Genomic DNA, 26,167 nt, shown 5'->3' on the forward strand with positions numbered 1-26,167 from the left:
GAATGCAGAAGCACTGCTATCCAAACTGTTACATCTCCATTTTTTGTTCTATACTGTTATTACTGTCTCCATACTTTTCTGTTCCACAAGTACCCAGCCTGAACTCCTGTTCTTCCAATCAGCTCACTCAACTGTCTGGATATAATGCAACTGCCTTTTCTAGTCTTTCCTCTGTTTCTTCTCAACAGACCAATCTCTTTGCTTTTCTTTATCCCTGACATTTTTATACTTTATTTCATCTTTCATTGCATTATGGCTTCTAAACTTGCCAACATCCTCCTTAGTGCCTTGGCCAAATATAAACTGTCCTCATTTACATGCTGTCTCTCCTCGGTTTCTGGTGTCTTACCAATTTATGCACTGCTCTCTGTTACACCAAAAATATTATGTGGTTGGAGTACAATAGCCAAGCCAAGATACTGTGTGCTGCTTCCAATACCTTTCTGTTGTCATCCCTTTCCAGATGCATGTAATAAGTAGGGAAGAGGCCCCGGTCCATTCCCTTCTTATCTCTAGTGATTCGACATTTGATTGTAATACCACGGGGTGCAGGGCGTAATGCAAAATCCTCCAAGTTCTCTACTTCTCCCAGATGTGCAACTGCCTGAGGGGATGGACTACAGGAAGCACCTGTTTCCTGTGGGAAGAACCATCATATTAGCAAACCAATATCAGATCAGAGGCTCTGGTATTCCCTAGGAAAAGAAAGGCTTGTTGAAACAGAAGATCTCATGCCTCAAGAATATATTTGGGAAAGGAAAGTTGAATGAGAAAACAGTTGTGTTTCTCTGAAGAAAGTGGCTGAAGACTTTTTTACTCTGAGTAGCCTAACCCTCCAAGGGGAGGAGAGAAAAAGTAGACATGAACTAGGGAAAAAGTGAATTACTAGGAACAGGAAAATAGGTTGATACACCATAAATGTTCTAATCAAACAGCCTCTCTGCTTTTAGAGCTTCAAACACTCTGTGGGAAATAAGGCAGCATGATGAACTGGACTGATGGATGCTGCAATAAGACAGAACGTGCTTTCTGCAACTGAATTGAGCACTAAGCTTATGTTGGTTCTGAAAAGCAGCAGAAACAGCAAGATGACAGTGGAACCTTCACACCTAAATGCTGGAGGAGCCTTGGAGCAATGCATACAGTCAGGATGCAAGTTATGGTCACCAAAGGAACTAGAATTCTAGTGGAAATCTGGTATCACATATTAAAGTCATTTTTCTTAGAGGTAGCTGAATCCTGTAGATTGTAGAACCCAGGGTATTCTTTGTCTGACTGGGCCTAGGAGATGAGGCTGATGGTTTACCCCTATTACCAGGCCCAGAGAGTAGAAAGTCTGAGTGAGTACACACATACACGCGCACACTTGAAATTCGCTAGTGGTTCTCACCCACCCCTTGTGGCACCCCTACAAGTCATCTCCAGCAATTGACACCCATACCCCAGTCACTCAAGTTACTAGCGACCAGACCTCTCGTATTACTCACTGGCAGCGTAGCACATCATACACCCAGTCACCTCACAAGCATACTCACATTGGTCTCTTGAAAAGTAGCACAGACTTAAGTACATCCAGGATTGCTGCAGACTTTTATCCCCTCCCTGTTTTCCCATGCATGTTGCTCCTTGATCCACCTTGCTTTTTTCCAGCCCTCGTGTCCCTTCCTCTAATCAGCCTATAAATTTTGTATAATCCCAGAATTTTTCCTGTTCCATTGCAAAATTCTGCTCACCCTTGCATCCCACATTAAAACTTAAAATCTTTCAAGCAGACTAGTGGATTTTGAGCCAGAGACAATGGTCTAATCTTTCTCCTTTGAGCATCATAGGGGTAGCTGATTCAGTGTGTTCTGTTCTTCACTGATTAGGTTACTTGGGTTGGGTTCCTCCACCCATCATTGTTCCTTTGATCATTACTAGGTCTTTGTGTTTAACTCATGGAGCCTTCTGTTAGATAACCTGACAATCTTGTCCTTCCCCTGCCTTCAGGGATTAATGACAGCTCCAAATACTGTATTTTAACCCATTGCTAAAAGGGTTAGTAAGTCAAAATCAAGCACATACCCAGTCCTTATCAGAAACTGATTTCAAAACACCTACTGCAAAGGATTTCTCACTGGTTGCAGAACTAGGCCTCTCAGATTCAGGATGTGGTGAATGAGATGCTGGTCTCTTACTAGCTTCTTCCTCTTCTTCTGTGTCCTCCTCATCAAAATTCAAACTGCCTGAAATTCCTGTCAGAACATAGGATCAAGCAAGTAACCTTTGAAAGAAGGTGTCATAAGATCAGGATATCACTATTCACATAAGACCCTTACATAACTATCCTGTTCTATCTCTTCAATTATTTTCTGTTTTTCCAACTGCTGATTTTCTTCATGCTATATTGTTTCCTGAGCTTTGAAATTCAAACCAGTGGTGACATTTTACAGCTGACAGCGTGCAGCTGATTAAGCTTTTATTAATGCATATTTTACATGATATAGCACATTGTTTAGCATATGCTACCATTGAATTAAATTTTGCCTATTTTTATGCAGAAAAGCTCTCCATGCTTTAAGAACAAAAAAGGCAATCCAGCTCAATAGGGTGAAATGTACCCTGCAGCTTGGACTCTACAGAATTTACATCCTTTACCATTTCCACTTAGTATTATAGACACTGAAATGAAGTACGATACTTCTTCAATTAGATGCTTTCCTGTTCTTACATCAGTAGCAGTAACTCAGGTTTCTTAAATACTACTAATGATTTGATTTTCAGAATGGAAACAGAACTGTCCCAGTATTTATTTATTTAATCTTAAACCAAGCACAGCTATGTAGGGATGACTGGGTATATAACAAAAATAACTCTGAATAAAGACTACATCTGAACGCATCACTATTTGGTGTTTCCTTTTACTTGGTGTTATATCATTTTGTTCTGCAAGTCCGTTCTTTAATTTTGCTGTAGAATGGAAAAGCATATAAAGCACTGTAGAATATGGACAGACTCAGCCTACTAAGCTGAATTTGTTTCTGTGAACCAGTATTACAGTGTTCCAATACAGGGGACACTGCTGTAAGTTCTTTGTCTCACATAAAACAGAAAAACATAGTCTTAATACCTTGTCTGTAAACTTCCCAACGTGCATTTGGAAAGAGGAAAGGTGCTGACTAGAGCCAATTTCAAAGTTCACTGCTTATATTTTACCTAGACTAAGTTCTCCTGGATTTTCTGGATATTTTCTCCTGCTTCCCTCCCTAACTCTTGTGTAATGTCGTTATCCATAGATAACAGCTGTTTCACATGACAACAGAATAAAAGTATTCCTATACATGGTAGCATTCATAAAGTGTACTAGAAACATTCTGGGAGACAGTCTCTGCAAAATGAAACAAGTTGCACAGCACATTAAACAATAGCCATTACTTTGCTTAGACTGTATACAACAAAAAGGCTTCCTGTGGTACTGTAACAGCAACTTAAGATGCTTGGCAGGCAGAGATAGATGCTCCCCTGGGAAACTACTCAGTGGGATACAGCCCCTGACACAGGAAGAGTACCTTTGTTGTTAGTGTCCTCAACAGTTAAATTACGGCATTACTGGTTTTAGAAGGTTCTGCCGTTGTGAAAATACTCAAGTATTTTGTATATCGTATCCAGATATATCTGGAATAAAAACACCCCGAACTTTAGCAAAATGTGAAGTATAATGTTTTGTCACCAAAAAAATCTTAGATTTTTTTTTTAGAAAGGCCAGAAAATTATAAAGCATACTGTCATATTCCAATTAACAACAGAAGAAGGAACTGCAGATCTGCATTTCTACATGCTGTAGAATCCACTAGCTTTGCTCGTAAGAGGAAGATCCTACAGACATTTGTTTCATGATTTCTTAAATGCTACTGAAAAAAGAATTACAAGTAGAAGAGTCCTGAAAAAGACCTCTGCCCATTATCAACTCTTACCTCGTTTCTCTAAGATTTCTTGCAGATCTGGCTTGCCTGATGTTTCTGTTAGAGACTGTCCATCCTTTTCCTCATCTGCATTGTCTTCTGTTATGGAAGATCCAACAGAGAGAGTTTGGACCTTGGTTCCTAAATCTTGCACTTCTGATTTTAGGAAAGCAGCTGGTCCATCAATGCCTTCAGGCCAAAATGAGAGAGAATGCAAAAGTCTCGTTTTTACAGGTAAATACATTTCCCAGGATGGTTGGTTTCTCTTTCACCTTCCCTGGCTCAAGCATCCCTTTAAAGTACTGATGTATTCTTGTTTACTTCAACTTTTGTCAGACCTGGGAGGAGCCAGGCCTGACTGTGGTACAGATCTCCCGTCACTTTACACATGTCAGGCATGAGTTTCTCCATTTATAAGTCATTGTATATAGTTTTTTTCAAGGACTCAAGCAATTAGGATAAGCAGTATTTGTCATGCACATTGGTACCTTTCAATTTATTTATGGGTAACTGCTCTTTCCAACTCCTTGTTTGGACTCCTTGTTTGTAAGGAGTGGTATTGAGTGAGTGCTCTACAGTGAACATCACAGATCAATCTGATAGAAAGCATCCACAGCTACAAGCTTAACAAACTGAGCCTCCTCTTCTCCAGACTAAACAGCCCCAGTTCCCTCAGCCATTCCTCACAGGACTTGTGTTCCAGGCCCTTCACCAGCTTCGTAGCCCTTCTCTGGACACAGTCCAGGGCCTCGATGTCCTTCTTGTAGTGAGGGGCCCAAAACTGAACACAGTACTTGAGGTGGCCTCACCAGAGCTGAGTACAGGGGGACAATCACCTCCCTGGTCCTGCTGGCTACACTATTCCTGATACAAGCCAAGATGCCATTGGCCTTCTTGGCCACCTGGGCACGCTGCCAGCTCATGTTTAGCTGAGCATCAACCAATACCCCCAGATCCTTTTCCTCTGCACAGCTTTCCAGCCACTCTGCCCCAAGCCTGTAGCACTGCATGGGGTTGTTGTGATCAAAGTGCAGGACCTGGCACTTAGCCATGCTGAATTTCATCCTGTTGGCCTATGGCCATCTATCCAACCTGTCCAGGTCCCTCTGCAGGGCCTTCCTATCCTCCAGCAGATCGACACTTCCCCCCAACTTGGTGTCGTCTGCAAACTCACTGAGGGTGCACTCAATTCCCTTGTCCAAATAATCAATAAAGATATTAAAGAGGATGGGCCCCAACACCGACCCCTGAGGAACACCACTGGTAACCGGTCGCCATCTGGATTTCATTCAGTTCACCACCACTCTTGGCCTGGCCATCCAGCCAGTTTTTAACCCAGCAAAGAGCGCACCTGTCCAAGCCCCCAACTTAACATCCACATTACCAAGTCTCCAGTCATCTGGGACCACTCTGCTGATAGACTGCTGATAGGTGATGGAAAGCAGCTTGGCAATCACATCTGCCAGCTCCCTCAGCAACCTCAGGTGGATCTCATCTGGCCCCATGGACTTGTGACAGTCCAGGTGGAGCAGCAGGTCTCTAACTGTTTCCACCTGAACTGTGGGGGGTTTATTCTGCTTCCCATCCCAGACTTCCAGGTTGGGAGGCTGAGGAACCCAAGGATAACTGGTCTGACTATTAAAAAACAGATGTAAAGAAAGCATTGAGAATCTTAGCCTTTTCCTTATCCTCAGTAGTCCTGTTCCCCACCGTGCCCAGTAAAAGATGGAGATTCTCCTTTGCCCTCCTCTTACTGTTAATATATTCGTAGAAACATTTTTTGTTATCTTACCATAGTGGCCAGGTTGAGCTCATGTTGGACTTTAGCCTTTCTGATTTTTTCCCTGCATGTGCTGACAACTTCCTTGTACTCTCCCTGAGTTGCCTGTCCCTTCTTCCACTGGACATAAACTCTCTTTTTCTCCTGGAGGCTCAACAAATGTTCCCTTTTCAGCCATGCCAGTCTTCTTCCCCACCGGCTCATCTTATGGCACACAGGGACAGCCTGTCTCCTGTGCCCTTAAGACTTCCTTTTTGAGGAGTATCCAGCCTTCATTGTCCCCTCTCCCCTTTGGGTCTGACTCCCAAGAGTCATTTGTTTGCACTGAAGAAACTTTAGAACTACGTATGCTAGTGAGGGAGTAGTAAAATTCATTTTTTCTTGTAGTTTCAGTACTACTGAAGTTTCCTAACTTCGAATGTCTATCAATCTTTTCCGTTTCTCTCTTCCTCTCTCCTCATTTAAAGCTGTCCTTCTTCAGATTTCCCCAACCCGGTTTTAAACATGTAAATGCTACATCACCACTCTCCTCCTCATCCCATGATTGTGAAAGAGATCTTGAGACCAAGAAAAACATTTAAAACACAGGATCTCAGGGGATATCATATGTGATTTTCAAACTAGGTACCATTGGTTTAAATTCTACTCTGCAAATTAATTCCCTATTAATCTAACAGTGGTATTATAACATCCTGCATTAGTATGCATCTCAAAGCCTATTTGCTGTTACTTTCTTGATAGCCTGACAGGATCTTGGCTCTCATAAACTACTTCCTGACATTTCTACTGCAAAGTAGGGCTTCCACATCCAGTCATATCCAATCTTGAGATGGAGCATACATTGATTCTATGAAGGACAGTAAAGGCAGCCAGCACTGGACTATTCTCTTTTCTTTATTCTACTGCTTCAGAAAACTCTCTTACTCTGTATTTGTAGCTCCCTGCCAATATAGAAGTTCCTAGCCCATTTCTACACTTCTTCTTAGCTAAACACAAGTAAGAGTGTACTGAAAGGCAGCTGTCACAAAATTCAAGATAATTTTTTTTACTTGTTTATACAGTTCAGTATTTCTCTACTACACTAATAATACAATTGTACTTGTGTACATAAAAAAAGGTGTGATCAATCTTGTTTATTGCTTGACCACTGTCACACCAATGTAGGTCACCACATGTGACATAAAATGTATGCGCTGGCATTTTGAGGAACATCATTGCAATTGGGTTGATTACTTACCATGTAACATAACATCACTATGGAACGGGGTAGGAGTTTCTACTAAAGGAGTCTGCTCCTCACATCCTTTGGGCTTTGGCCTGCGCAGCTTTGCCTCAGGATTTGGCTGTACCATCAAGGGATCAAGACGTTTTTTCCTCTGCTTCTTCTCTAAAAGAGCTCTCTGAAATAAAGAAAAACATGAAATAGGAATGAGTAACCACATCCAGAGAGGCAGTGCCTCAGCCACATGCTAGTGGATCTCCAATCAACCTAAAATGCACTTGCGAACTTTTACAAAAATCCTAGATACACACACCACAGTGTCTTTGGAGCGAGATACTCCAAAGCCCTTGGTTCTCCATCAGTGATTGATGGGTGATGAGGACACCTGCTTATTTTTTGATCTATCCTGAGACCATCAATAGATAATTATAATTCCTTTTAACGGATAATTTTAACTCCTTTAACTCCATTCCTCCTAACTCCTGCAGTAAAAACTGCAGCAACCCTTAAAATCAGACAAATTCATCATTCACTTAGACACTTCATACAGTAATGTTGCAACATACAGCATATTCTGTCAATTTTATTACTCCATGCATCATACTTAAGCTAATAGAACAGACCAAACATCACACAAGGACTCTCCATTTGCTGCACTATAGTTACAATTGGACTAGACATTCTGTCTTTTAGGACAACTTCCCGTGTGTACAGGGAATATATAGTTTATCCTCACTGGTTTGTACAATTAAACTAACATTGACAACCAAGATTATCACCAAGATTAACACCAAGATTATCAGAGTAAAAATAAGAGCCCGTGACCTATTAATTATATGGCAATTAAGCCTTCCATTATATTAGCATACAACTTCTAAACATCCTTAACAAGGGCTTATTCTGCCGCTGCAGTTATAAATGCTGTCACAATGCAGTAAAAGCAGGTCAGTACTTGCAACGGAAATGGCTTTTGTGACAAAGGCTATCATCTAACAGGGAGAACTCAGACAGCTCCCAGAAACCGATGTTTCAAGATAAAACAGAGGAGGAAAAAAACAAACAAACAAAAACCCACAGTCATTAAAATAAGACTGATTTAGTAATAGGAAAAGATCTACCTTGTAAAATATTTCTATGTAATTCAGGATTGAAAGGAAATAACTTTATATCCATATGCTAATGTTAAAAATAAAACATTTTTCTAAAAATACTTTCTTCACCAAGTGCTTCTCAGTTAAGGATCCAAGGATCCAACAGATAAACAGTAACAACAACTCAATTCACTTGAGACTAATGTTTTTGAAATCCTTTCCTCTCCTGTTACGCTTTTTCTCTCTCTTGTTAGATCTTTCCTCTCCTGTTAGGCTTTTTATCTCAAGTGAGAACAGTTTCTCAGGCAACCTCTCCCTGAAAGGTTCCAACACAACTCAGCCCTTGGTCCTTTATTCTTTCTTTCTTTCTGCTTTTCAAGTTATTTTCTCCAAAATACGTACTTTTTTAAATTCATGATTTCACTTTGAAGACTAGATGGCAATACAGGTACCACTCATTACTGCAAAATTATTTGTAAGGATTGTCCTGGACAGCAAAAAATACATAGAATTTCAAAGAGATTATCAGACTGGACTAGAGAAAAGGAAGGAAAATAAGCAGTAAAGTAAAATTCTGAGAAAATGCTCAGTCATCACAGGTCACAATATTTTCTATACAAGCATAGTCAAACTATCCAGAACAATTTAAGTATTTTTTTTAATTATATTGTAAATTAATGCTAAGTGAAAATTAAAAATACATCTGTAGTATTTTCTAAATCTCTAATAGTTGACATAAAAGGAGATGGGAAAAAACGGAACAAAAAATTAAAATTAGGATTTGAGAAAAACTGTTGCCAAGGCTTTTCTACATGACAAATAGACAGATTAGAAAAAATAAAACAAATTCATCCTAAAGGTAGTAAGAAAGTACAAAGATGGAAATAGATATTGGGATCAGTATAGGATATAATAATTTTTAGAGTTACTAAACTGATTATTCTATTAGATCTTTTTTTTAAGCATTTTACTACTCACCTGTCTATAAATTTATTTTCTTATTATAGTAAATTCTGCTTCATTAAAGACTTCCTGAGGACTCACCAATCTAACAGGGTAATAGGGTCATATTGAAACATATATTTTATTGATGGTATATGTGACTAACCTTCTTTTCACAAGAACTTCAAGATAACCAAAGCGACAAAATCTGATAGTAATTTCATTTGTTTTTAAAAGGTTTCTTTCTACTGCTTTGCTTATTGAGATGAAAATCTACAAGCTCACTGATGGGATGGTTAGTAGCAGTTCTTTCTCTATGCACAAGGTGGCAAAGCAGCATTACCTTCAGCACTGTGTGCTCTTAGACTTGTTCCACTAAGATGAAATCTAAAAAAACAAGCTGTATTTTGTTTCCTTTTGTTTACTAAGTGGCCTTGTCCTCCAGCTCTGAGTCACAGTAAAAGTTCATATAGCATTACAACAAAAAAATCAGTTCATGAACAGAACACAGGAACATTTAACCCATGAAATAAATAACAGACACCAAGTATTGTGATTCATTCAGGATTTTGTGAACCCCGCATATTAAATACTTTCAGAAACATTTTCTTTGCACCACAGAAAAGCACAACATCAGGATAGAGGATGACTGAACAATCACAAACCATCAGCTCTGGTTCTAATGAGTTTCCAATGTGCTGCCTAAGAAGTCAGATGCATCAGATGAATACATCATATCAGACTAGTAAGAGAAGCAGTTTGGTACTCTTCCTACTAGTGCGATGAACAGAAAGATTGTACGCAAGAAGGCTTCAACCACTCCACTCTTGAAGATGCAATATCATACTATTTATTATTTGGCATGGTCCCACCTTAGTAGGCCACATGGGATGGATCCTAGCACTGCGGCATCCTCTCCTCTCCTCTCTTCCAGCTCCTCCTCAGTTCATACTGAGGCACCAGGGACAATGCTAGTGATGATGGCATTAACGAAAAACTTGGTGCCAATAATACCAAACTAAGTGCATTCAGAAATATGCCTTCAGCTTCACCCTCCGCATTATTTTTTTATTTTTTTATTTATTTGTTATATTTTACTAAAACTTTCTAGCTGTCATTGTTTGAAGATGATTGCAATCAATAAAATCAAAAAAAGCCTGAAATAAAATTGCAAAAGTGTATGAATTCTATAAACTCACTTCTTCACGGTTTAACTGACAGCTGCTCCACAGAAATCCCACCCAGCCCAGCAGCTCTGATTTGGTGGAACAGTGCTGTATCTCCATGGCAATGTCTGAAATTGGCATACATTGACCACAATATCTAACACTAAGAGCCAGTAGCGACTGCCAGCTCATGACCCAAGACAACAATCCTGAAATGGACATCAAGGTTCATCACCAAGCAGTAAGACCATCTTTAGTCTGGGAACTTCTTACTGAATGGCATTGGGCATTATGTGCCTTTTTTTTTTTTTTTAAGATTATTTCTGAGATCTTTCTCTCAAGCTAATGCCTTTTTTTTTTTTTCTCCAATAAGTACTACTGAAAAGCTTATAGGTAGAAGGATTATTGTAGCTTCTACGGTTAAGACCAAAGATCATTTTTCCTCCCTGATCTGAAGTGTTTTAGGTAACAGCCTACATATGTACTGAGATAAAATTGGTAATAAATCCAACGTCTGAATTCAAAGCTAAATAGACTAGAACTAACAAACAAGTTTTGGTAAAGTGGGCTACTAACCAATACATCAGTTCCCCAAAGAGTGTTATGTCTGGATTTAAAGATCCTCAGCTGAGAGACAGCATTTTTAAAGAACATACTTTAAAGTTCTACCTAGATTTATTTAATGTAATATGGTGATTTCTGTTTCATGTGGAATAGGCAGCTAGATAACTATAATAATTTCACAACTTCTAACCTATAGAGAAGCATTTGAAATTTCACAGAGGATGCACACTTTATTGCTTTCATGAGTAGCTAATCAAGACATCCAGCAAACAGCACTCACATGCTTTAAAAATTAAGACATAAATCCTAATATCTGATAAATACTTGGCTGCATTTGATTTTATTTAGTTATTTACTTTTGGGAAATGAAAAAAGAAATAGAAATATGCTGGAAATCTCTTTCAACATCAGTATTAAGCAGATCTTTCGATAGCTTAGGGAACACTTCTCTTTCACTTTGAGGCTCAAATGGTAATTCCCTAGAGTCTTCCAACCTTTTTATTCATTCCTCCCGTTTGGTGACTCAATCCCAATGAAATTAGAAGGACATGTGGAAAAGTAAATGTATCAAAGAAATCAAATCTACATGCCATAGCAATATTGACTAACAAAAGCCAGGCGAATCTTTAAAGAAAAATGTTAGAAATCAGTTCTATTTATATTCTTCAGACTAAGCATTTTAATCACTTCACTCCCAGTTCTCAAGTCTCTGTGACACTGTGAATTCACATAAAACCTTGCATATCACAACTCAAGTTAAAGAATGTGGGCAGGATTCACCGTTGCTGTACACTTCACGTAGTTCTGAGCAAAAAACTACAGAGTAAATTACAACAGGCTGGGCGATCAAGAGGAAAAATGAGGGAGAGGAAGGAAGAGAAAAATGAAACAAGCACTTTAACCTCCTCCCTTCCTACAACAAGATGGCTAATGTTTGTTTTCCTGTTCTTATTTTTGCCAGCTTGTGCACAATCATTTACCTGATTCTCTAATTTCAGTTGTCGTAGTTTCATGCCTTCATCCTCAAAAATGCTGTGAAAGTGAAAGAAATAAACAATTATTACTAGAAAATAGTTTGCATTACAAGAACACAATATTCATAGACTGCAACATAACTGTCAAGATTTAAAAAAAAACGTAAAGCATAATTTCTATCCCACAGGAAGGCCAAGCCACAAGGCATTATAAAAGAAACATACTTCATGTTCTGTCACAAACAAGACCAGCCTGTGATTTAGTCACTTTAGTAAACTGTTCTGAAAACATTTTGTAAGTGAAAAGAAACTTCATTACTCATAGATAGATAACGAGCCACTGCTGAGGTGGGCTTTGAGACAAGACAATTCAGTATAGTCTATCCTTCATAAAATACCCAATTCCAAACTAAATCAAAAAGTTGAGGCTTTGTCTTGGGTCCATCCTGTACTATTTACTTCTCCTACCAGACTTCCTAGAATTACTGTTAACACCTGTAAATGTATGCAACACCTGAAATTAATTCCCACAGACAAAAAAAAAAAAAAGTAATTTCCCTACTTATTTAATAACCAATTTTCATATGAACTTTGGGTTTTGTTTCTAAGCTGTGTTTCATATAGAAACTTTTCCTTTTGTAGGATAATGAATTATTACATAAACTGCAATTTAGAGCAGTTCACCCTACAAAGAAAAAAGGTTAATTGACAAGCACATATTCTGCCTACCACAGTTGCGTGCTTTCCTCCTACACATCTTTGACGAAGATGTCTCTTGAAGTGAGACAACTTTAATACTGCAGGAAGAAGTCACTTAATACAAGAAACAGACAGGCATTATGTATTTTTTTTATGGTATGCAGAAATCAGGACTAGCCAAAATTCAAATTTAAACAGGAAATTTTGTCTGGTCTAGACACACAGAAATGACCAGTGGTGTGAAGTCACAAGCTGGCAGACAGTGCTGAATGTAACCTCAAAAAGGAAAATCAGAGAAAGAAATGGCATGTGTGTGTTTGCAAAACACATGCCATGAAGTATGGATGTATGTAGTGCTAACAAGTAGAAAAGCCTCAGAGTCCGCTTAACCCATAGAGAATCCACACTTGACTCAACTTCCAGGCAAGCAAAGAAGTTAAGTCAAATGAGGGTGAAGTCCTTAGATACAGACTACCCTGTCCAACATTGGTCCTGTTCTGGAAGGCAGAAATGTGCAGAAAAAAAGTTTTGTATGAGCACATCATAAATAACAGTTTACGTACCCTAAAACTGATGCTTACTGCCCAACAAAGGGTATTTTAAAGGAAGTTATCAATCCCATTGTTTTTTACTTTGCAGTTTTCCTGATTTCTAGATTTTTTTTTCCCCGATGGATTTTACATATCATCACATAATGGCTCTAGGACCCTGGAAACACCTTGATTATAAAAACTGACCTTACTCCTCATTCGAGCCAATAATAGGTAGCACCTTGGATTCAAAGGCAATGTGGAGGGGCTGGAAAAATTGATGTCTTTCTTGAAAAGTGATGGAAAGCTACTGATTGTCCCCACAGCAACATTTACAGTAATACACTCATCTCCATCTCAAAACAGCCACAATTTAAAAAGAAACAGAGACATATCTATTGAATGCAGAAAGATATATTAGTTGCCACATGAAACTACAACCTAATGGCATTTTTTTTATTTAAAGCATAGGTGATGGAAAAGGCCACTTTTGGCATAACCAGAAAAGATGCTTGAAGAAAAAAAAAAAAAAAAAAGAGCAGTGCAAACAAAAAATGTTTCTTTTTATATGCCAACTGTCTTAAAATATGGATGACATCAGTTAAATTCTGTAAAGAGTGTGTTATAAAGCAATCAATACAGCTCTCATCAATTTTTACTAATATATGGACATATTCTTATATAAAATTAGAAACAAATACGAAGTTGTACTGCATTGATACAAATGACTGTCTGTATTTTTATCATTTTTCCTAACAGAAAATAAGCCCATAGCAATTTGAGTATCTTCTTCAGAAAAACAAACAGCACTACTTCTGGAAATAAGGTTCTAAGTTTTCATTTTCACCTGTATGACAATAAAACACTGGAATACTAGGTCTTGCACATGAGACTTGTGGATATCCTCAATTAATATTATTTACTTTGTATTTTTAATTTATTTTCCACCCACACTGCAATAAAGTTACATAACTTCAAAGACTGGTCTGAAGACTACTGGAACAGTACCATAATGCAGACTACATAACGCCTCACCTTCGGCCACTTAATTGAGACTCATACATACATAAATACATAAAGATTTTAACTGGTCACAAAACTTTAGAAAACAAAAGACACAAGAGTGTTCTCTTTTAGAATTTACTGTTAAACACAGACTAAAATCACCTTACAGCAAGGCAACAAAATGAGCAGCCTTCAATCTTCTCCATTAAAAAATGTAAAGATTTACATAAGGATCAAAATCAAGATAATAATAATAATAATAAAGAGCACTGTGACACTATAAATAGTAGCTAAAAATGTTACACAATTCTTATTTACTCCTGCAACATTCCCTCCAGCACTTAGTCATCAGAAAAGTATAACACAGTAATCACGCAAAAGAACTTTCTTTCCCCACCTCCCTTCCAACTTTTTTTCTAACCACCACAGTGAAATTGGTGTTGTTACAAACCTTGCCAGAAAAGGCTTGCAATAGTCACTCCACAGCTCATCACTAAGGAATACAAGCAGTGTGCTAGTACAGCTGCTGGCTTCAAATGGGAAGCCTTCTGATCGACATGCCCACACAAAACCACTATGCTCTTCCCTATGCCCTGTTCTGTTTGATGGATTTACATGCAGTGAGTGGAATTGAATAGCCAGTAGGAACAGGAAAAATAACCAGCATTTCCACAGCTGCAACAACATAGTTCAAAACAAAACAAAAAAAGAACAAACAAAAAATCACCCTTTACCTTTGATAAATAAGAAGTGAAAATATTGAAGTAGCCTGTCATGATCTTCCTCTTTCCAACTATTGGGATAGAGCAGACTATACAACACCCTGACCACTGATCCCTCTGCTAAATTCTGGGCTCCTCACAACACTTCCAAGAAGGATATTGAGTTGCTTGAGTACGTGCAGAGAAGAGCAACAAAGCTGGTGAAGGAACTAGAAAACAAGAGTTACGAGGAGCAGATGAAGGAACTGGAGTCTGTTACCCTGAAGAAGAGGAGGCTGAGGGGAGATCTCACTGCTCTCTACAACTACTTGAAAGGAGGCTGCAGCAGGGAGGACATTGGTCTCTTTTTTCAGGTGACAAGTGGTAGGACATGGAGAAGCAGTCTCAAGCTGTGCCAGGGGAAATTTAGACTGGATATCAGGAGAATTTCTTCATGGAGAGGGTGGCCAAGCATAGGAACAGGCTGCCTAAGGAAGTGGTGGAATCCTGATCCTTGAAGGTACTGAGATGCGTGGGTGTGTCACTAGGATGCGTGGTTTACTGATGGGACTTGGAAGGTCAAGTTGATGGTTGGACTTGATAATCTTGAAGGACTTTTCTAACTTAAATAATTCTATGATTTGAATTTAGCAGAATCCTCTAGCTCTCCTACTAAAGCTTCATGATGGATAATCCTGTAAGTACCAAACTAAAGCCAAACAAATTCAGACTCCAAAATAAAACATATTTAACAACATTGTGACTAATTCACCATTGGCCTCATAGGGGCGTGGATTTCAGCAGAAAACAGCAGTCTTTAATCAAGCCTGAATATTATTATGTTAAAAACTGTTCTCATGAAGTAAGGATACAGTCTACCTCAGATTTCAAGTGTGGCTATCCCAGATGGGAGACCTAAGCATTCCTCGTTCAAGTTACAGCAATGGACCAATTAAGATTCCTTTATGTAATAACTGTTGAAGCTTTAAGAGGCAAATAAAAGGCTGTCTTTATTATGGACTGGTTTTCAATGAACTGGCTTGTTGCACCTGTAAGCAAGAGGCAGCAAGCAGAGGAAGTGAGAAGAGCTACAGGAAATACAGACTGTAGAAAGAATTCCCTATGTGATACAGAATTCACCAGAAAGACATGTTTGAAATACATTAGGCAAATGAAAAATCTCAAGATAGTTTTTCCTTTACTCAAAAAAATAGGATCATTCCTCATATCAGAAGTCCACTAAACAAATACCCTACACAGCTTCTTCTCCTAAATAAGCAACATCGTAAGGTCTGAGAAGTTTTCCAGACAGACCAACCCATCCTGTAATTCAAGTACTTACAAGTTTGATAAATAATTGAAAGAGGAGGGTTCTCTGACCTCTTTTAAGTACGTCAGACTAGCTGACAGAAACAAACCTCACCAAAGCCTTAAAAGAAACTCTGACATGAGAGGAGGATAGACAGTTTGCTGTGCTTTTTGACTGTTTCCATTGCTTTATTTCATTTACAGGAACTCCAAGGCATAATAAAATTGCACCATTTTCCTCCACAAAGCTCCCAACTTACCAATATTTTATGTTCCATTTCTCACTCTAGAGTCCTTATACCAGGACTCTAACAAGGCTAACATAACTCCTTTTTTCTTTGGAGAACAGTTTACTAATGTGGTAGTAGGGATCACAATAGTCCTAGAATTTAAGAATTGGAGAATGTGAAGAATGTGGCTTGTGGCTCATATCTTTGTCCGCTATATTTTATTTTTAGCTGTAGAAGTGCAAGTAAAATGAACTTCAGTAAGAAACAGAGTCAGATGGTATGAAAGGGTTTTCACTCTTAACCCTCCAAAGAACTTTCCTGAGTATTGTTCTCAGTGTTCTCCTCAGTACAGCTATGAAGAAAAACAAATGGTGCAGAAAATAACGAATTTGAAGCGGGATTCTTATATTAAAAAACAAAAAAAAAATTCCACATAGAAGTTTCAATGATGTCCCTGGAAAGTGGCTGAGGAACAGAATTAATCTGTAATACACCTTCCAATCCACAGAAGCAAGGAATCCAATTTGCTTTCCTTGCAACTGACACAATTTTATATTGTTCACCTCTGGGAAAATGTGTAACAGCACCACTGGAGTGAGGACTATCAAGTTGTTCTGCCTTCCCAAAGGTAGAGGAGTTTTCTTTGGTAGACACAGGATATTCTTTGCTTCATAATTAAGTGAACTGCCAGAGAGACTCCTGAGGCAAAACAGGATCTGCTGCGAATCAGCCATGAAATGCCACTCCCATTTCTAAGTGACACAGCTCACATTGCATCAACACTTCCATTACAAGTTATTTTCAAGCAGTTGATATTTCAACAAGGGAAAGTTTTACCCTCTGTTTTTGTGTTGGTTTTAAAATAAGACTCCTTTCTTCAGGAAAACAGTTTTATCTTTGATTCTTCCCCAAAGAAACAAGCACAGATTTCTAATGCCAATAGCATACTGTTCAAAGAAACATTTCACAAAATTTGTTTGGATAGTTTTTCACCTACTGAACATAACATGGGAAGAATGATATGGGACCAGTTAACACATAATTTTGGAAGCAATCCTGAATGAATGGATATATTACAGTGAATAAAGATTCACTTTAGAAAAATGAGAAAATTACTAGCAGCAAGTATCTTAATTTAAAACTACTCAAGAAGATCCTAAAGAAACTAAATGGCAAATTAGTCCTTTACAATTTCTACTCCTACCTACATCTGAGTTAAAAAAATGGAACATCAGCATGGAATTATTAGGTGCTTTGAAGTTACATGTCCCAGGAATGTACCAAAATAAAACAAACAACAACAAAAATCACTAAGGCTGGAACTCTGAGGAATATATATATATGTTCTTCATACACACAGACATTTTGCTATTACTGTGGCAAAACAGATGCCCCAACAACTCAGTGCAATAGAAATACCAAGCTGAAGAAAAGAATTAAGGAAAAAATAATCCAAGATACATGTGCTACAGAAAAAAAACTTTTGTTACAAAACATGAACATATTAACTTCTGTTGTCAAAAGCCAAGAGAACATTCAATTTGATACAAACCTATTCTTGCAACACCATGTTCTCCATACTTAAATAATACAGGCAATGATACCATTAAATACAAAATGCCTTAATAAGAGAAGTGTAGCTGAAAGTAAGAGGCTGTTCAGTTTAAAACAGCTGAAAAAGAATACATTAGACTTGGCCTAAAGGAGTTCTTTTGGAAATTCATCTGTTTTGATGTGACTGCTCACATGCCAGATGTAACTGCTGCAGTCTACTACTGACTGACTGCAGCTAAGTTAATGCAAAAAAAAAAAAAAGAGTATTTATCAGTATACGAGAGACAAACTTCTGTTTCTTAATAGAATCATAGAACGACTTGGGTAGGAAGAGACCTTAAAGATTATCTAACTCCACCCCCCCCTCCCCCCGTCATTGGCAGGGATGCTGCCCACTAGATCAGGTTGGCCAAGGCCCCATCCAGCCTGGCCTTGAACACCTCCAGGGATGGGGCATCCACAGCTTCTCTGGGCAACCTGTGCCAGAGCCTCACCACCCTTAAGGTGAAGAATTTCCTCCTAATGTCTAGGCTAAATTTGACCTCTTTTAGTTTAAAACCATTCCCCCTTGTCCTATCATTATCTGCCTGAGTAAAGAGTCCTTCTTTTTTGTGAGACCCCTTTAAATACTGAAAAGCCTCAATAAGGTCTCCCCAGAGCCTTCTCTTCTCCAGGCAGAACATCCCCAGCTCTCTCAGCCTTTCTTCACAGGAGAGGTGCTCCAGCCCTCTGATCAACTTTGTGGCTGGCTCTCTTCTGGACCAGCTCTAACAGGTCCACATCTTTCTTGTGCTGGGGGCCCCATACCTGTACACTCCATATACTGTATATATGGAGTATATACAGTACTCCAGCTGGGGCCTCACAAATGCAGAGTAGAAGGGGACAATCACCTCCCTCGACCTGCTGGTCACACACACCTCTGTTGATGCAGCCCAGGATACAGTTGGCCTTCTGGGCTGCAAGTGAGCACTGCTGACTCAGGTCGAGCTTTTCATCCACCAGAAACCCCAAGTGCTTCTCTGCAGGGCTGCTCTCAATGAGTTCTTCTCCCAGTCTGTGCTCATGTCTGGGATTGCCCAGACCCAGGTGCAGCACTGTGCACTTTAATTTGTTGAACCTCATTAGGTTCACGTGGACCCACTTCTCAAGCTTGTCCAGGTAGTAGAACACATTCCAGTGATTTTATAAGGTAAAATGAAATGACATAGGCAAGGTGAAATAGCCATTCAGAAGCATCACCCCTATCTTCAGCCTCAAAAGGGTATCTGTGGAAGCACAAAACTCTAGAATAAAACTATGATCTTATAAATGCAATGGAATATTCTCTGCACTATTTCATACCCACACAAACACATGTTGAAATAGGAAAAACTAATGTGGCAGGAGATGGTAGCATGAACTAAATAGGAATGTGATAATAAAGTAACAATATCAAAAAAATGAGAGGTCTGTGGGAGAAAAATGTAATTATGGTGAAACAAAGAATAAAGCATGTTACCTCATCCCTTTATCAGCAATAGCTTGATACTGTCTTGCTTGGTACCAAGTTGACCATGAGCCAGCAATGCAATGTACCCTCACCCCTAAGGTGGCTGGCTAATAGTACTGAGGGCTGCATTTGCAGATAGCAGCAAGTTGGGCAGGAGCATTCATCTGCTTGAGGGCAGGAAGGCTCTGCAGAGAGACCTGAATAGGCTAGATCGATGTGCCACATCCAGTTGTATGGGCACTCAACAAGGCTAAACGCTGGGAGCTGCACTTGGGTCCATAATGTGAGAATTAAAGCTGTGTTTCTGCAGTAGAAAATTCCACTAACCTTGCATATTTGAAACTAATTGGGAAGGCATAACAGTGTGTGTGGGGGGGTATGTTAAGCAGCTAAGGAGGAAACAAGCATCAGGTAGTAGTGGATATAAGGCTGTTATACACTTCTGTTGCGCGCTCCTGCTTGCAGGACATCCACCATTGCAATCATGAATAAACATGTTACTTCACTGAGATCCTCACCTGAGCCTGTGTTATTGGCTGCAGATTGCTTCTCACAATGACTTTCGTATGCTGCAGTATATGCTCAGGGAAGAGTGGCTGGAAAACTGCCCAGCAAAATGGACCTGGGGGTGTTAGTAAACTGCTGGCTGAACGTAAGCCAGCAGTGTGCTCAGGTGGCCAAGAAGGCCAATGACATACTGGCCTCTATCGGAAATTGTGTGGCGAGCAGAGCTAGGGAATGGATTGTCCCTCGGTACATGGCACTGGTGAGAGCACACGTTGAGTACTGTGTTCAGTTTTGGGCCCCTCACTACAAGATAGATATTGATTGGCTGGAACGCATTCAGAGAAGAGCAATGAAGCTGGTGAAAGGACTGGAAGACGTATGAGAAGTGACTGAGGGAATCAGGTTTGTTTAGTCTAGAGAAAAGGAGGCTGAGGGGAGACCTCATGGCTCTCTACAACTACCTGAAAGGAGGATGCAGCGAGGTGGGCATCAGTCTCTCTTCTCACATGACAAGTGATAAGATGTAAGGCAATGGCCTCAAGTTGTACCAGGGGAGGTTGAGATTGGTTATCAGGAAGAATTTATTCATGGAAAAGGTGGTTAGGCATTGGAATAGGCTGCCCATGGAGGCAGTGGAGCTGCCATCCCTGGAACTATTTAAGAGAGATGTGGACGTGGTGCTTAAGGACACGGTTTAGTGGTGGACTTGTAGCACCTGGTGGATGCTTGGACTTGATGATCTTATGAGTCTTTTCCAACCTAAATAATTCTATGACTAGGAAGAGCACTGCCAGCATGTCAAGGGAAGTGGCCCTTCCTCTCTGCTCAGTACCGGTAAAGCCATAATATTAAGTACTATGTACAGTTCTGGGCTCCCCAGGAAAAGAAAGACATGGACATGCTGGAGCAAGTCCAACAAAGGGCCACAAAGATTATTATGGGACCAGAGCATCTCTCATATGAGGTGAGTCTGAGATAGCCAGGACAGTTCACCAAGGATCTTCTCAAGGTATATAAGTACCTGATGGGAGGGCATAAAGGAGATGGAGCATGTAGTGTCTACTGACAGGACAAGAGGCAACGGTCACGATTTAAAACACATGAAATTCCATCTGAACACAAGAAAACATTTCTTTTTACTGTGAGGCTAGTCAAACACTAGAAGAGGTTGCTCAGCAAAGTTGTGGAGTTTCCTTCTGTGGAGATACTCAAAACCTGACTTGACACCATCCGGTGCAACCTGTTCTAGTTCACCTTATTTGAGCAGTGGGGTTGCATGAGATGATCTCCAGAGGCTCCTTCTAACTTCCATGATTCCCTGATTCTGTGTGTTTGGATTCTGGAGATCACAAGATACATGGAAATAGTTTAGAGTCTAGGTCTTAGAGAATGAGTTCGGTGACAATAAATAATTCAGGCTGTTACAGGAAAATGCAACAGAAACACTAGCATCACAAAATGGTTAAACTATGAGCTTAGAACTATTTTGACTAATGTACTGTTTTGTATTTCATACAGCATTCAAAATTGACTCATCAGGTACCAAAGATTAGCTCCTACTACTTGGAACAAGGGGAATGGAACAATGAAAAAGCAGTGCTCTTTGAACAGATGCTAGAAAGTCTTCTAACTGGGTTATAAAGAGAAGTGAAAACAAAAGCCAGTGTTGTTCTCTGTTAGACTATGATGGGAAAACAGAAGATGGATTCATGTTTCCTTAGCAAGGAAAGTCTCACATAATTGATTACAGCATACCTGAATTGAAAGGAATATCCTTTTCCTGGAATGAAGACCAAGAGAAGACCAAGACGGAAATCCACATAGGCCACTATTACAACCATTGGGGATGCTGGGAGGGAGGTACAGAGGAAGACAACAATACAAATGTGCACATTCACTTATTTTCAGGTGCGTAGACAAATGGGGTTTAAAACAGGGCTTTATTAAAATATTTGTAAGAGGAGGGGGACAAGGAACCTCCAGCCAGGCATATTCCTTCAAGAGTTCATAGCTGGTGACTCACAGGGATCCTGGCATTGACATGGAAGATACAAATTTGTAACATGAGTAAGAATTTGTAAAATGAGTAAGGACCCTTCAGTTCTTAACCACCGATTCAACTGCAGAATGCTGTGCTTCCAAAAATCATGCGTATTCAGGTTAATCCAATGAAACTTAAGTTTCTGCTGTGAAGCAGAAACTGTCGTAAGCAGAACACCAGGTTGTATTCAATGTCCTTTCAACTACATACTCCAAATCCCCAGGGATATTTCACGTATACGCATTGGCAAGATCCACGGGGCCTTAGATTCCTGTAATCTTCAATTTGTGAATTATTAAACCTTGCCTGTCATTTCTGTTGGCATTGTACTCCATTACAACACAAAATCATTTAAATGCAAAGCAATTGCTATTCTCCCCTAGCAACAAAGTCAGCAGTTAAACAGCACACAGCGTGCTTAACCCAGACTAGAGAGCAAAACACAAAGTTACCTGAAAATAAGTTTACTGCACGTCATGCCACAAATTTTTATTGTCTGCTAAACCAAAAAATACGGGAAAAAAAATAAATTTTCTAAATTAACAGTCTAGAATGGTATGTGGAGTTTTATTACCGGTCCAGTTCTTATAAGTAAGTTTTAATGAGGAAGCTATTAAGAAGATTGAAACAGTAAAATTTAATTTCCATCCCAAACTAGATGACTCAGCAATATACTAGATTCAGATTCTTGGTTTTTGTGTTTTTTTGTTTGTGTGTTTTGTGGGGTTTTTTTGGCCTGTAATTTCACATAAGAATTTTAGATTGGAAAGGAGTGCAGAAGTGATCACAGACTTCTCTAACAGTAACAGGCTGTTAGAGTTTTAGTATCGCATAGGAGATGTTTTACACAGCACTAGGACTAAGGGTAAATGTTCTTGTAGTAGTCTAAAACACTAGCTCTAGGCATATCAACAAATTCACTTACAAGAGCAGTCATTCCATAACCCAATTACAATACATTTAACAGCTTTATTGTGGAGATTACCCAGCTGTGTCCCACTGATAAAACAAGAGACTGGAGCTATCCTAGTGCAAGACAATTTGCAGAAACAGTTTTCACACAACATGAATTCACAATTATCTTGAAATCTGGGCACTTCCCCCTCCTACAGATGCCATATTGACAGTGGTTAAAAAAAAAAAAAAAGGCAGGAGAAAAAAAATAACCTTTGCCTCTATAAAAATTGGTCATCAGTAACCTAAAGCATAAGAAATGGGAGAACTTAGCTGAAGAGACAATTCAAATAAACAGCAACTTTAAGACTTTTATTGTTCTAACAATTGCAGTTACCAAGTGTGAACATTTCAAGTTGTGTCTGGAAATTTTAGTGACAAGAACTGTTTTGCTACTTTTTCTCTCTCTTGCCACTGCTGTCTGCATCACAGGAAGTGAACTGATTCCCTCTTTATTCACACTGACGAGCAGCAACAACCTGTAGTCACAAAGGTATTCTCTTCTTTCTAAAATGCATTCCTAGGAGTACATCTCAACTGCATTTAAAAATATTTACAAATTTATACCATTTTAGACAGATTTCTTGGTAATGCTCAGATTTTAAAGGGACTGGGCAAACAAGATATTAAGCCAATTCTCTTTTATCTAAGGATAAGATTTGTGAAATTGTAAACCCTGGGACTTACAAAACAGTTCTTGTTAATTCCAAGAAGGTCACCAGCACCCAAATAAAAATACCCAAGGGCTAACAGAGATGTTAGAAGGATTTTAAAAGGAAACCTGGACTTTTCTGTCCTGTCTGGATTACAAGTATAGCTAAAATCATTAGCAAATAACTTTGATTTTTTTTTCCTCCACAAACTTATAATTTAGGTGCATCTACGCAAAACAATCAAGCCCAGCAGTCTCCCAAGACTCCCAACAACCTCAACTATGCTACAGTCTTTCAAATATGGAAAGGCCTTTTGGCTGGAAATCACTTTTGAACATTTTTCGGTCCACGGGCTCATAATCTTTGGAAATTTAGCTTATTGACAATAGGCCCTTTTTCTTCATTACCTTTTGAAGACACTCTGCAGTAACCTGGGATTCCCAAACTGAAAAACACTAACTCGTGTGTTTAGTCACCAGGAAAGCATCCAAAGTATGGGAGGTGTGGTGGTTTTACCCAGCTGGGCAGCTGATCTCTACCATAGCCACTCTCTCACTCCCTCTCCTCAAAGGGAAAGGGGGAGAAAATACAATGGAAAGGGCTCAAGGGTTGAGATAAGGACAGGGAGATCACTCAACAATTATCATCACAGGAAAAACAGGCTCAGCATAGGGAGATTAATATAATTTATTACCCATTGCTAACATGCTAGAGCAGCGAGAAACTAAAAGCAAACTAAAAACAACTTCCCTCCCATCCACCCTCCTCTACATTCTCCCCCCAGGCAGCGCAGGGGAATGGGGGCTGCGGTCAGTCCCTAATGCTTCGGTCAGTCCCTAACGCTTCGTCTCCACTGCTCCTTCTCAGTCACTCTCTGGCTCTGCTCCACGTGGGGTCCCTCCCACGGGATGCCGTCCTTCCTGAACTGAGCCTGCGGGGGCTGCCCACAGGCAGCAGCTCTTCAAGAACTGCTCCCACATGGCTCCGCACCATGGGGTCCATCCCTCAGGAGCAAACTGCTCCAGCACGGGTCCCCCACGGGCGGCAGCTCCCCCCAGACCCCCTGCTCCTGCGTGGGCTCCTCTCCACGGGCTGCAGCTCTGGTCCGGGGTCTGCTCCTGCGGGGGCTCTCCATGGGCCGCAGCCTCCTCCAGGCCACATCCACAGGCTGCAGCGTGGAGATCTGCTCCATGTAGGACCCATGGGCTGCAGGGGGACAGCCTGCTCCACCAGGGGCCTCTCCACAGGCCGCAGGGGAACTGCTGCTGCAGCACCTGGAGCACCTCCTGCCCTCCTGCTGCACTGACCTTGGGGGCTGCAGGGCTGGTTCTCACTCCTCTCTCCCAGCTGCTGTTGTGTAACACACTTTTTCCCTTTCTTAAATCTGCTCTCACAGAGGTGCAAACAGTGCATCTCACTGGCTCACCCTGGCCAGTGGCAGGTCCCTTTGGAGCCAGCTGAAACTGCTCTTATCTTACAAGGGGCAGCTTCTGAACTCTTCCCACAGAGGCCCCACCTGCAGCTCCTCACTACCAAAACCTTACCACGTAAAATCAATACAGGAGGGACCACTGTGGTTGACATCCATTTTTGTAATCTCTGTAGACTCAGTCAAGACTTCAATGTCCTGAAAATGATGTTCTTCATATGTGACATCTACAAGCCAGAAGCTGAATCCCATTTGGAAGGCAGTGTGTGGGAAGCTTTAAACATTGCTGTTTACTATATAATTATTGTGTGAAATGGTGAAGTTCATTAGTCTCCAAGACTGTCAAACGCATAGTACTATAAGACTCAAATCACCTTCTCAATATTTTAAAAGCTTACTATGATTTTAGTTACTTCATCTGAATGTGTTTACCTTATCCAACATTTTCAATTTCAGACTTTCCCAAATGAAAAGGAATGTTGTAGCGCTAATCAAACCCATGAAATATCTCAATCAGTATTATCATTCTATAAAGCATTAAGACAGCTGTGTCATGTCTAGCTGGAAGTCAAAGTTTATATTGTTGATTATTAGCAATAACGTACCACATTCATTTTTCTTTGCAAAAAGACTGTTTGGACAAGTAACAAATTCATCAAATCACAGAATATCTTGAGTTGGAAGGGACCCACAAGGATCACTGAGTCCAAATCCTGGCTCCACACAGGACCACCCTAAAATAAAACCATGTCTGAGTGCATTGTCCAAACACTTCTTGAACTCCATTAGGCTTGGTGCTGTGACCACTTCCCTGGGGAGCCTGTTCCAGTGCCCAACAACCAATTGGTGAAGAACCTTCTCCCAATATCCACCCTGAACCCCATCTGTCACAGACTCATGCCATTTTCTTGGTCCCAGAATGGAGCCCTGTGGAACCCCACTAGTGACTGGCCATCAGCCTGATGTAACCCCATTTACTCTAACTCTTTGAGACCAACCCATCAACCAGTTGTTCACCACTCGTATTATGTATTTACCTAGCTGTATGCTAGACATTTTGCCCAGAAGGATACTGTGAGAAACTTTACTGAAATCCAAAAACATCAACTGGCTTCCATTAGACAACTAGATGGGTGACGCTGTCATAAAAGGAAATTAAGTTCATTAAGCAGAACCTTCCCCTCGTGAACCCATGTTTTCTGTGACCAACGACTGTATTGTCTTTCAGGTGTTTTTCAGTAACTCCCAGAAAAATCTTTGTTATAATTTTACCAGGCACTGAAATGAGACTGACAGGTCTGTAGTTACTAGGGTCTTCTTTCTATTCCAGTTTTCAAAAAGGACAAATGTTTGTTAGCTTCCAGTCAAGTCAGACCTCTCCAGT

General features: G+C 40.0%; 1 protein-coding gene across 5 annotated transcripts in view; it reads right to left on the minus strand.

The window, feature by feature from the left end:
* Positions 1-26,167, minus strand: part of TULP3 (TUB like protein 3) — a 35,591-nt gene that overhangs the window by 7,994 nt on the left and 1,430 nt on the right. For 3 of the 5 annotated variants that reach the window (XM_050710069.1, XM_035545683.2, XM_035545686.2), the window contains exons 2-6: positions 11,687-11,738; positions 6,959-7,121; positions 3,954-4,130; positions 2,065-2,234; positions 440-637 (exon numbers count right to left, since the gene is read on the minus strand). In XM_050710069.1, the coding sequence (XP_050566026.1) occupies positions 440-637; positions 2,065-2,234; positions 3,954-4,130; positions 6,959-7,121; positions 11,687-11,719 (741 nt within the window). In that variant the 5' untranslated portion in view covers positions 11,720-11,738. Of the gene's footprint in view, positions 1-439; positions 638-2,064; positions 2,235-3,953; positions 4,131-6,958; positions 7,122-11,686; positions 11,739-25,388; positions 25,409-26,167 lie in introns of those variants that run through there. The other 2 variants (XM_035545685.2, XM_035545684.2) reach the window with 2 other exon arrangements.

The sequence above is a fragment of the Cygnus atratus genome, chromosome 1 (assembly GCF_013377495.2).
Source record: "Cygnus atratus isolate AKBS03 ecotype Queensland, Australia chromosome 1, CAtr_DNAZoo_HiC_assembly, whole genome shotgun sequence".
Taxonomy (NCBI): domain Eukaryota; kingdom Metazoa; phylum Chordata; class Aves; order Anseriformes; family Anatidae; genus Cygnus; species Cygnus atratus.